The 13,038-nt window shown below is 41.2% G+C and overlaps 1 protein-coding gene across 2 annotated transcripts in view; it reads right to left on the reverse strand.

Moving 5' to 3' along the window:
• Window positions 1-13,038, reverse strand: part of snx6 (sorting nexin 6) — a 77,964-nt gene that overhangs the window by 36,683 nt on the left and 28,243 nt on the right. For both annotated transcript variants that reach the window (XM_059956501.1, XM_059956493.1), the window contains 2 exons: window positions 12,075-12,180; window positions 11,006-11,081 (listed from right to left, as the gene is read on the reverse strand). In XM_059956501.1, coding sequence (XP_059812484.1) covers window positions 11,006-11,081; window positions 12,075-12,180 — 182 coding nt within the window. The remainder of the gene's footprint in view (window positions 1-11,005; window positions 11,082-12,074; window positions 12,181-13,038) is intronic.

Here is a 13,038-nt window from a genome sequence, read left to right on the forward strand (position 1 = left end):
GGAAATGTACTATGGACATGTGGTCGATGTTTAAGGATCTCTTGCAGGATGTTAGGGATAAATTTGTCCCGGTGAGGAAGATAAAGAATGGTAGGGTGAAGGAACCATGGGTGACAAGTGGAAAATCTAGTCAGGTGGAAGAAGGCAGCATACATAAGGTTTAGGAAGCAAGGATCAGATGGGTCTATTGAGGAATATAGGGTAGCAAGAAAGGAGCTTAAGAAGGGGGCATGAAAAGGCCTTGGCAAGTAGGGTAAAGGAAAACCCCAAGGCATTCTTCAATTATGTGAAGAACAAAAGGATGACAGGAGTGAAGGTAGGACCGATTCGAGATTAAAGTGGGAAGATGTGCCTGGAGGCTGTGGAAGTGAGCGAGGTCCTCAATGAATACTTCTCTTCAGTATTCACCACTGAGAGAGAACTTGATGACGGTGAGGACAATATGAGTGAGGTTGATGTTCTGAAGCATGTTGATATTAAGGGAGAGGAGGTGTTGGAGTTGTTAAAATACATTAGGAAGGATAAGTCCCCGGGGCCTGACGGAATATTCCCCAAGCTGCTCCACGAGGCAAGGGAAGAGATTGCTGAACCTCTGGCTAGGATCTTTATGTCCTCGTTGTCCATGGGAATGGTACCGAAGGATTGGAGGGAGGCGAATGTTGTACTCTTGTTCAAAAAAGGTAGTAGGGATAGTCCAGGTAATTATAGACCAGTGAGCCTCACATCTGTGGTGGGAAAGCTGTTGGAAAAGATTCTTAGAGATAGGATCTATGGGCATTTAGAGAATCATGGTCTGATCAGGGACAGTCAGCATGGCTTTGTGAAGGGCAGATCGTGCCTAACAAGCCTGAAAGAGTTCTTTGAGGAGGTGATCAGGCATATAGATGAGGGTAGTGCAGTGGATGTGATCTACATAGATTTTAGTAAGGCATTTGACAAGGTTCCACACAGTAGGCTTATTCAGAAAGTCAGAAGGCATGGGATCCAGGGAAGTTTGGCCAAGTAGATTCAGAATTGGCTTGCCTGCAGACGGCAGAGGGTTGTGGTAGAGGGAGTACATTCAGATTGAAGGGATGTGACTAGTGGTGTCCCACAAGGATCTGCTCTGGGACCTCTACATTTTGTGATTTTTATTAACGACCTGGATGTGGGGTAGAAGGGTGGGTTGGCAAGTTTGCAGATGACACAAAGGTTGGTGGTGCTGTAGATAGTGTAGAGGATTGTCAAAGATTGCAGAGAGACATTGATAGGATGCAGAAGTGGGCTGAGAAGTGGCAGATGGAGTTCAACCTGGAGAAGTGTAAGGTGGTACACTTTGGAAGGACAAACTCCAAGGCAGAGTATAAAGTAAATGGCAGGGTACTTGGTAGTGTGGCGGAGCAGAGGAATCTGGGGGTACACGTCCACAGATCCCTGAAAGTTGCCTCGCAGGTCAATAAGGTAGTTATGAAAGCTAACACTCCATAAGCTTTCTTAAGTCGAGGGATAGAGTTTAAGAGACGCAATGTAATGATGCAGCTCTATAAATCTCTAGTTAGGCCACACTTGGAGTACTGTGTCCAGTTCTGGTCGCCTCACCATAGGAAGGATGTGGAAGCTTTGGAAAGGGTACAGAGGAGATTTACCAGGATGCTGCCTGGTTTAGAGAGTATGGATTATGATCAGAGATTAAGGGAGCTAGGGCTTTACTCTTTGGAGAGAAGGAGGACGAGAGGAGACATGATAGAGGTGTACAAGATATTAGGAGGAATAGACAGAGTGCACAGCCAGTGCCTCTTCCCCAGGGCACCACTGCTCAGTACAAGAGGACATGGCTTTAAGGTAAGGGGAAGTTCAAGGGGGATATTAGAGGAAGGTTTCTCCACTCAGAGAGTGTTTGGTGCGTGGAATGCACTGCCTGAGTCAGTGGTGGAGGCAGATACACTAGTGAAGTTTAAGAGACTACTAGACAGGTATATGGAGGAATTTAAGGTGGGGGGTTATATGTGAAGCAGGATTTGAGGGTTGGCTCAACATTGTGGGCCGAATGGCCTGTAATGTGCTGTACTATTCTATGTTCTAAAATAATTTAAAACTAAAGTATGATTCACTACCATTTGAGAATTTTCTTCACTGATTACTGGATGTATATAGGTGTAATCATTAGGTGTATTTAAGCCACCTCAAGACAGCACAGATCAGCCATGATGGTATTGAATAGTGAAGCAGACTTGAGGGACTGAGTGGCCTACTCCTGCTCATATTTTCATGCAGTTTTGAGTTCATTAGTTTCGCTTTCAGATATGCTGTCCTAGAGAAATTTTATTGCGATTGGCAAGATAGCAGCTGGTTTAAAACAAAACACTGCTGTTGAATACCTGATATCGCTTGAATTAACATGTAGCAAGAATAGGAACAAGGGGAAACACTACATTTCACTCTTCTCGTTATCACAACCCAAAAATGACCCATTTATTCTTACCCTGGTTTTTTTTGGTCTGTTAACCCATCAATGCCAGTAATATTACCTCAGATATTGAGTTCTGATTTTCATTAATAACCTGTTGCGGCACTTTTTACAGCAGTTTTTTTCCCAATTTTGTTTCAGATTTCCAGTATCTTTTTTTTGCATCCAGTGATTCATTTTCAACTTTTCTGCCAAATACAATCTTAGTAATTTCAACTGATCTGTCAAACAGGTCTTTAAAATGTTAACAAAACAACTCTGCCCAATTTTCTGATCACTGTTATTTCCTTAACATTAACACATTTCAGGATTAGCCCTATTACTAACATTTAGGTTAACTCGACTATAGCTCCCTTTCTTAAACACTAATTCCCAAACTACAGATTAACAACCATTGCATCCATCTCCATTTGTACCTCATTCAAACCTTTGGACACAGTTATTTATCACTTTTTATTTCCATCAGTATCTGTAATCTTACTTTAACCCCATCATTCATTCCAAACCTGTAATTCTCTACTCGTTCCAGGAAGATACCTTCTAGAAACATAGAAAGATAAGATATCGATTAGGCCATTTGGGCCTTCTAGCCTACTCCACTATTCAATATAAACACAAGTGATTCTGTCTCACAATGAAGTTGCCTCTCTCCTAGAAACTTTGATGCCTTTTCTTAGATCAATTCGTACAGTCTCCTCAAATATATTCAAAAACTTGGTCTTAGCCTTTAATACAGAATTCCACAAATTCATTAAATTCAGTGAAGAACTTTCTCAACTCAGTTATAAATGTCTTGTTCTCTATCCACAAACTGACCCTAGTCCTCACAGCAATTTGTGTTACTGCAAATTTAGAAATATTACATATGGTTCCCTCATTCAAATCCCTGATAAGCACTAAACAGCTGAGAACCAAGGATTGATCTCTGCAAGTACCCCACTCGTTGTTAGAACGAGCCAAAACAATCAGCACCTAGTGGTCAGCTGAAACCAGTCCCAGGCTGACTTTCACTGGTCACTGCGCCAATCAAGGACTCAATTGCTCTGGGGCAAGTCATTAAATAGTCACACTGGGGAGTACGAGTTTGAACAAAGTGTTCAGACTGGTTTACTTTTACTGAATAAAGGGTTCATTCAAATTCCAGAGTGTTCCATTATCGGCTTTGTGTCTCATCAGTAGTTATAGGCAAGTGAACACAACAAATTAGCAAAGAGGAGCTGTATTATAATTGACACGGCAATCTCAGCAGAAGACTTGTGCACAATTCTACAACAGCAGCAAGCTCAAATTGAAGTGGCACAGTCGAAGTTAATCGAAACCTTAACTAGCAGGTTATCAATGAGTCTAAAGATGCTGGTGTCAAACACTAAACAGAACTCATGTGGTCAGTTGTTGCATCCATTTCCAGTTTGTTGCTGCTTTAGAGTTATGTTTGATCATGGTTCAAGCACTATGAAGATGTATTTACGAGTTTGCCGGTAAAGACTACTCCTGGAACACACACACTTTGCTCCAAAAATTAAGTACTGATGAACATGAACACTATTTCAATTTTATTCTGCTTAAGAACCCATGGTCCCCATCATTTGATTAAACTATCCAACAGCCAACAAGAATTTTTGGAAAACAGTCATCTCTCTTCAGTGTTTGCTACTATTGCCCAAAACTTGTTTAAAAAAAGATGCCAATAACTATCACATATGCCAGTATTGTCGATTGTGAATGTGAAAAGTTCAAGCTGGGTAACATAACTAAAATCCCAGTTCAAACGTCTGATTTTTATTTGCAGACTTCAGGCACCTGGTAATATAGATATTCACAAATGACTCCTGGCCAGACTGGAGCAAGACCCTGACGTGACTCTACAAGCTGTCAAGTGTTTGATCAACCCGAAACACAATTCCAACCTGGCTGAACAGACCAAGGTTAATGCAATGTCCAACGGCCCAGACATTATCACTCAGCAGGTCTCCAAGCAGCCAAACACAGCTTGTTGAAACTGTAGTGTGTGAAATTTATAGAAGAAACTGCCAGTAGAAGAACATTTGCAGCAAATATGATCACTGTAGTCACAGAGGCTTTTGCCATCCTTTGCATTGTTTAAGGCCAGTGCAACACAAGGGCAAAGACGTTTAAAAAAAAATCCACAAGGAATTTAATGGTAATGTTTAAAGTGGACTTCACCCCCAGGAGATGGTACATCAATATACTTATGAACAATCGGTTGGTCAGGCTACAATTCAATACTATGCCAGACATCACAATCATCTCCAAGCTCATGTGGCGGGGACTTTGGTCCCCACCAGTCATCAACTCATCATTCCACCTGCAGTGCATTGAGCAGAACCCTCCACTGACAAGTGAACTGCACTGCATGGTGAAGCTGAATAGTAATCAAGTTAATGGTATGTTACCCAACAGGCCAACCAGATCTTGGAATAGACTGGATGGACAAACTTAATCTCTGGAGCATCCCTCTGGATGAGGTCCAGAGGGATGAAGTCTGAAGACATTGGCCATTCAAATCATGTCAGTCAACACCACACCACCATCAATATACGAGGCCATACAACAACAATGCTATGCAGCAGTGTTTCAAAAAGATTTAAGTTGCAGTACCAAACTGCAAGTAGAATTCCATCTCCATCCAGACACAAAACCAATCTTCTGTCCCAAGAGACCAGTACTATACTCAGCCTTACCAATCATGGGCCAAGAGCTAGATCACCTACAACAAGCTGGTGTGATCAAAGCCAGCAACCACTGAAGTTGACAGCTCCTATTGCTGTTATCAAGAAAGCCACAGTACAATGAGGTTGTATGCAGACTTCCCAGCTGGTCTCAATGCAGCTCTGGGAACACATCAGTGCCCATTACTGGTACCAGCAGATCTTATCACAAATTAAACAGTGGTTGCTTATTTGTAAAGATGGACTGAAGCCTGGTAGAAGTGGTGGAGAATTCACAGGAGCTTCTCACGATTACAAAACACAAGGGGTTGTTTTCCTTCCTCCATCTGCCTTTCAGGGTAAAGGCAGCTAATTCAATTTTCCAGCAGTTTATGGATACCATACCGAGTGGCATTGATGGTGCTGCTGCTTACCTCAAAGACATCACTGTGATGGGCACAAATTAGACAGAACTATGCCAATGTCTGGACCAAGTTTTGAACAAACTACAAGACTTTGGATTACAACTTTTGACCGGAAAAATGCAGCTTCATGATGTCTTCTTTCAAATATCATAGATGGCATGGTCATCGTGCAAATCCCAAAAGCATCACTGCTATTTCAAAGATGCCTCTGTAGCGGTGTGCTACACACAGCGCTAAAATAACAACACAGAGTCTGTAAACTGCAATTAAAGATGATTTTATTCGAACTTCACAGCCTTGCTTTAAAGCCTCCCCGGGCGCGAATGCTGTAAGGGACACGTACTCACAAACCCCCGCAGGCTTTTGGACCTGGCCTTTGTGCCGGCGCACTGGCTATTTGTGAGCCGGTTCGAGTGCGCTAGGAAGTGGGTCACCACACCTCCACCATCAGATGTCAGCACATTACGATAATTTTTTGGCATGATCAGTCATTATTCAGCATTTCTCCTAGCAATGCATACCCACCGAATAACCTACTCAATGATGCCACATGGAAATGGTCCAAACAATGCCTCGAAGCTTTTGATCAGGTGAAGAATATCCCGTCATCCGACCTTCATTTCAACAGCTGCCAATCATCGTCACAATACATGTATCTAACGATAAGTTGGAGCTAATATATCCCACACTGTCCCTGATGGTTGCAGCAGAAAGGAACTACAGACAAATTGAGAAGGAGCCTTGGGCTTCATCTTTGCTGTGAAGAAATTTCACAAGATGCTTTATGGCTGATGCTCAACTCTCCTTACTGATCACAAAACACTGCTGTCCACCTACAGGTCTAAAAACGACATCCCAGTGTATTCAGCTAACTGTCTACAAAGGTGGGCAACAATGTTATTAGCCTATGATTTTGAAATCAAATAAACAATCCAGAAACTTGGTCTGGCAGATACCCTGTCCAGACTTATGAACCACAGGTTAGTGAAAATGAAGATGCAGTTGTGACAGCAATTTCAATTGATTGTGAGTTCGCCAGGTTGTACTGGATGCTGCTGAAGCTCTTCCAGTCATGGTCAAGATCAGAGCAGAAACAGCTACAGATCCACTTCAGTGTATCTCCAGTGTACCTCATTGATGAATGTCCAGCTAATGTTGAAGAAGATGTCAAACCCTTCTACTGACATTATACGTCGCTCTCAAGTGTAGACGAATGAAAGTCCTGACAAGATGCATTGTGTACAGGCCAGATACAAATGAAGATATCAAATTCACGTGCAAACTGTGTACTCAGTGCTCTACGGCAGCAAGGAATCCAAGGAGAGTCCATCCACAACCATGGCCTCAGGCTACAAGACCTTGGAGTTGGGTACATACTGACTTTGCTGGCCTAGTCAACAGTGTCCAATCAACCAATGTCCTGGTCGGCACTTATTCCAAATGGCCAGAAGTATTACCCATGAAGTCCACAACAACGGAGTCTACCTTTCAACAGCTGCTGCACATCTTCACTCTTTTTGGAATTCCATAAACACTTGTTCCTGACAACAGCACACAATTCAGTTCAGTTTGCTCCATTCTGCCAGAACAGTGGAATTATCCACATCCGCTCACCCCCATATCATCCACAGTCCTACGGCCAAGTAGAGAATGTCTTCAAACGGTTGTTTTGGAAACCAAGATGGCAAGGAGCATCATCTAAGGTTCTAAACACATTCCCACTGACATACTGAATTACAGCACATCCAGGCCTTGAGGGAAAGTCCCCAGCTGAAGCACTTTTGGGAAGAAAACTGTGCAGAGTTGGATGTGATGCTGCCATATCTGAGGCAGCCACGTCATCCTTGGTCAACGGTGAAATCATTCATGCCTGGAGCTACAATGTGGGCCAGACAGTATCATGATGGGCAAGACACCTGGGTACCAGGTCAGGTTGCCAAATGAATGGGGAAAGTGCTTTACAAAACATCGCTTGGCATCGCCACGTCAACCAATTGTGGTCATATGCTCCCAAAGGCTCAATAAGTTCGTTGGGCAGATTTTCAAACACAGATGGACCTTCATCTCCTCCTGGAAGGGTTTGAATCACACCAACCACCAGCGCCAGCACAGTGGCAAGCAACATCATGGCAAAAAAATTACACTGTCTGCAACCACTAAGGACTAATTGTCAGCATAAACCAGTTGTCTCATTTCAAATCAACCCTTGGCTCAAATCCCACAGGTAATAATCTTCAAGAGGGAGGTGTTACAGCATGCCAGAACAATCAGTACCTAGTGATCAGCTGAAACCAATCCATTGCTGACTGGCACTAATTGGTTGATGTCCCAATCAAGGACTTAATTGTTCTGGGGCAAACCATTTAACTGGCAGTGCAAGTTTGAATTGAGTTTTGAGACTGGTGTAGTTTACTGAATAGAGGGCTATTTTGAATTCCAGCTTGTCTGGCTTCAGGTTTCATCAGTAGTTACAGGCAACTGAATACTAGTCACACCCTGCCAATCTCAAAACTACCCATTTATACATTGTTTTCGTTCAAACAATTTTCAAACTGTGCTAGTACATTTCCAACAATCCTGTGTTACAAAGGCCTTCTGAAAACACAAAATATACATCCAGTAGTTGTCCTATGCTACTAGTTACATCCTCAAAAATTTTTAATTTACGTCACTTCCCTATTCTTCAGTAATTCCTCTCACCTCCTGTGGACGTAGTTACATTGGGTTTCTCAGTAGCTTATTGTCAAATTCTGCTTTACCTTCCTTTACTGAAGCTTTAATCCTCCGTTGTTGATTTCTGAAATTCGTCCAATCTTTTCCACCCTTTGCAGACGATATGAACTCCTGAAATTCCCCTTGAATGCTATGGAGGATGATCTTCTTTGCCTCTTTATGTAAGATAAGTTAATTCACCATTAGCCAAAATGGATCAGCCATGTAAACACTGTTGAGTAAGAACAGGCAATGTATCCTGCAGCAACTGACATCCCAAATCCTTTCCAGAAATTACGATGCACAGGTCAGGAACTTGATGAAATACTAAGCACTTGTATGAATGAGTGCAAGTCTGATACCAGTCTGGTTCAACAGTATCCAGAATAGCATGCCACTAGTACCCCTTTCAATACCAGAAACACTCATTTCCTCTGCCAGTTGGGGCCCTGATCTGCAGCAAATGTCACTGACAAAATGTACCTACATTTAGGCAAGGAGCCCCTCGGGCTCAAAGATGAATTACTGCAACTCCAGTTTTATGGATCCTGAGGCGCCAAAGTTAAAAACTACAGACTCTTCCACTGATAAGGAAAAGTGGCGAAAGCAAGCAAATGGGTAGTCTGTGATGTGCAAAATTGCTGCTTATGCAAAATTTCTGTGTGCTCCTAAAGTATTGTGACCTCAAACCATCATCTCTTTTTTGGGCTCCCAGGAACCTGTTCAAATCTTACATTTCTCTACCACACCGAGCACATCCTTAAATCTTCCTCTGTCCAGTTTAAGTCTTCCTTGAACAAAGCTCAGAACGGAGCATCTGAAGTTGGCCTGTGAAAGGACCCTACTGCTGTTTTGCTTATCTTTCCAGTATATTGATGATTTATGCAGACACAAGCACTTTCCATTGTCCTGAGGTGCCTGCTGAAGGTAGTCCAGGCATCAGAAGCATATAAAGTGTCAAGATCATGGCTGCTTGGTTTTTGAAAACAAAAACAAACATTAACAAAAAGCTTGTGCTGTCTCACCAAAAGTGGTGGTGAAGGTCGCTGACATCTGTCTTTACCAAGAGTTGGATCCAGAGAAATTAGAAGTTGTCCATTTTTTCTCCAGGATTATGCTTTGAATTGTTATCAGAGGACAGTGTGTCACAGCGTTAGATTTATAGAGGACCTGTCTTTCAGAAGCTGAATGCAAAGCCCAGTGTCTCAAATGTTTCAGGAAGATGTTAGCAATGGCTTGAAGCTTGGTATCTGACCTGCACAAATGACAATATAGCTTGTATATACCTCAGCAGCTAGAGATTGGATAAAATGGTCTGGTAGAAATTTGTCATAAGATGAACAGCTTCCTATTATTCTGAAGATTACCCAAGTTTACATTCAAAATTTAATAAAGGTGAGATGCAACATTATAGCAAGAAAAAAAAAGGATAGTTTTGGGAAAAATGAAGCAACAAGTCAAGCAGCAACCCAGTGGTAGCTTTCCCTTTGGCAAGCAACAGGGAAAGCCCCTGGTGGTTGACCTTTAAGATGGTCATGACCATAGCATCCCCAAAGCCCACCAGAATATCCTCCTCTTCCCAGATGAGGTTGTGGATTAGTGATTTAAGAACTTCACAGCTAAGTTTCAGGTTTTCAAGTGGAGATACTACATAGCCCAGAGGCCTTGGGACACAGGCTTTCTTGACTTCCTTTTGCTCAGAATTCGTTACAAGGCTGGCCAAATAGACTGCTGAGAGACAGAACCAAGGCCAATTACGTTGTCAGTGATATTGTTAAGGAGGTCCTCGATGCATCTACTCTATTGGATACGGACCAGCTCCTTGCCTTCAATGAATTTACCCCTGCTCTTCGCTCAGCACTTGCCACCAATCACAGCAAGCGCAGGATCTCTGGTGCTGCAAAATCCATCTACAACCCAAACACCCAAGATTGCACCTGAAATAAAGTAGGGATTAATAGGACTACTCCGACAAAATTTCCCAAACTCTCAACTTCTACCAACAAGGATGATGGCGAGAGACACAAGGAAGACCATTAGTTCCCTCTTCATAACATACATTGTTCTGACTTGGAAATAGATGTGTCAATATCCTCTGTTACTGGATTTGAGAACTCCATACTCAAGGAGGACTACAGCAAATCAAGGTGGTGATCAGTCAATAAACCATGAAATTGATGCCAATACTCATGAAACCCCAAAAATGAATTAACAAGTATAAAAATGCACCAAATAGTACAACATGCAAGTCTGGTAGATATTACTGAATCAATGCAGAAAGGACTGAATGTATTAAGAATACAGTCAACTAGACTTACAGAAGTTCTTTTTAAATGCTCACTACACATCTGCAATTTTAAATGTGTTTATTTTAATACCATCCTCTAACCCCATTCCTTCCATTTCCTCTAAAACTACTCACCCTTTCTGGAATAATTACCATGGATCAATATAAATGGATGCACTTTACTTCAGCCTCAAGTTAACATATTTTGTAGTAGAGGGCATCAGAAATCTTACTATCATTAAAGTGGACTTCCAGGTATGTTTACAAAAATACCGCAACTCCTTAACTTTTTTTCCTCACTCTTGTCAATAAAACCAAAGAAAATTAAAGCAATATTATCTATTGTCTCAACTATTCAAACAAGACATGCTCTGATTAAATGATTTAATGTTCCGTCCAGTAAATGCCAATTGACAATTCAAGCGAAAATGTATTTGGACAAATGAAAATATCTTAAAAATCTTACTTGCATAGATCTGTTGAGTCTTGAGTTCCTAAAGAGTACAATATTGAACTAATTCTACTGTTGTCATCTGCCACATCTGGAAAGAAAAATCATGTACAGTGCTACAGTAAGATACATTTCTCATGAACTGATCAGAAAACTTAGTTTTTATAAACTCCTCATTTAGTCTGCTTTGGTGCACAATTTCAAAACCACATATGCCTGAAGCCAATCCATATCTATTCCCTTTCCCAATATTTCACATCCTTCATAGAATATTATAATAAACTCTGCCTCATCCCCAATAGTGAACTGAATTTCAGGTTTGTGAAGCTATCTAATAACCAGAACCATAAATATTCTCTTTGACTAATTCAACAATCCTGCCAGTTTTACATAGACTGGTTGCAGTCTATCATTCCAAGTTAAATCAATGGCCAGTCAGAAGTTCCTCAGTAAATCAGCAGCTACCTGCTAAATGCAGACTACAATGTCTGCATTTTACAGCCTGTAAATATGTGCTTGAATATGTAGGAATGTGCTTAAAGCCAAGTCTGGATGCAATCTGCAACTTACTGAGCTGAAATTATTCCTACTTGACTCCTCATAATATCAGCCAGAAATAGCACACCTAGTGAAGCCCCATTCACATGACTAAAAAGCAAAGTCATTTGGGGTATTAAAAATGTAATTATTAACAATTAATAAGACAGCACAAGTTGCCATAAAACATTCCACAGGCAAGCCTTTAGTTTCTGTCATCTTTGGCCAAATCGCTGCACATGGATTACCTTGCAGAAAAGCTGCAGCAGTAAGAACAAGACACTGGGAACCAAAAAAAGTGATGATGGGCAGTGTGATCTGTCCCTACAAATTGGAGGTTACGTTATCTCCAAACAATTATACATAAACAAACATAAATTGTGGTAGTCCATGCTTACATCTTTCCACTAATTACATGCCCTACAGGAATAAGTAAACTACAGTGAAGGGATTCAAAGAAATGCAAATGAACAAAACTTTTAAATATTCAGCATATTTCTTCAGCATCACTTCACATTTCAATGGATCACATAAAAATGCTACTTACTTTTGTGTGACTTTGTCAATTTGTCAGCTTTGACAGCTGCGTCCTTTATTCTGTTATTATATTCTAGAAGAAAGGTTTTCTCATGCTCGAAGAAATCATCGACATCCTAAAAATATTTTGTATTTAGTTTAAAACAACCTAATATGGAATTAAAACACTTCTGCTGAAACAACATTCAGATAGCTGTAAGTTTTCAAAATTACATTTCAACTCTCAAGCTCAAATCATAATAGTTGTCAGTTAAATAGAAGGCCAAATTCTGCATTTTTTAAAGAAACTAATTGCACCTTAACAAGTTTAGAGTCAGAGCCATTGAGCACTATATCACAAAAAAAAAGTCCCTCTGGCACATCTAATTGGGGCTAAACTGTTATTCTGCCTAGCCCCATCGACCCATACCTGGAGCACAGTGCTCCAATCCATGTAATTATCCAAATCTCTCTTAAATGTTGCAATTGAACCCACATCTAATGCTTCCAATGGCAGCGTATTTCACATTTGAACCATATTCCAGTGAAGATGATCGCCCCTCCCCCACCCCCGGTAATATTCAGATAAATATTTCACCTTTCACCCTTAACCTATGACTTCTAGTTCTAATCTCATCCAACCTTAGTGGAAAAAGCCTGCTTGCATTATCTCCGTCCAAACCCCTCAGAATTTTGTATATCTCTATCAAATCTTCCCTTCTTCTCCTACGCTCCAGGAGAAAAGTACTATTCTATTCAACCTTTCCCTGTAACTCAACTTCTCAAGTCCCATCTACATCCTTGTAAATTTTCCTCGACTCTTTCAATCCTATTGATATCTTTCCTGAAGGTTGGTGACCAGATCTGCACACAATACTCCAAATTTGGCATAAAAGTCTTACACAATTTCAACACAACATCCCAATTCCTCACTTAAAACTCTAATTCATGAAAGCCAATGAGCCACAAGCTCTCTTTATGACCCCATCTTCCTG

Source organism: Hypanus sabinus, chromosome 2 (assembly GCF_030144855.1).
Source record: "Hypanus sabinus isolate sHypSab1 chromosome 2, sHypSab1.hap1, whole genome shotgun sequence".
NCBI lineage: Eukaryota > Metazoa > Chordata > Chondrichthyes > Myliobatiformes > Dasyatidae > Hypanus > Hypanus sabinus.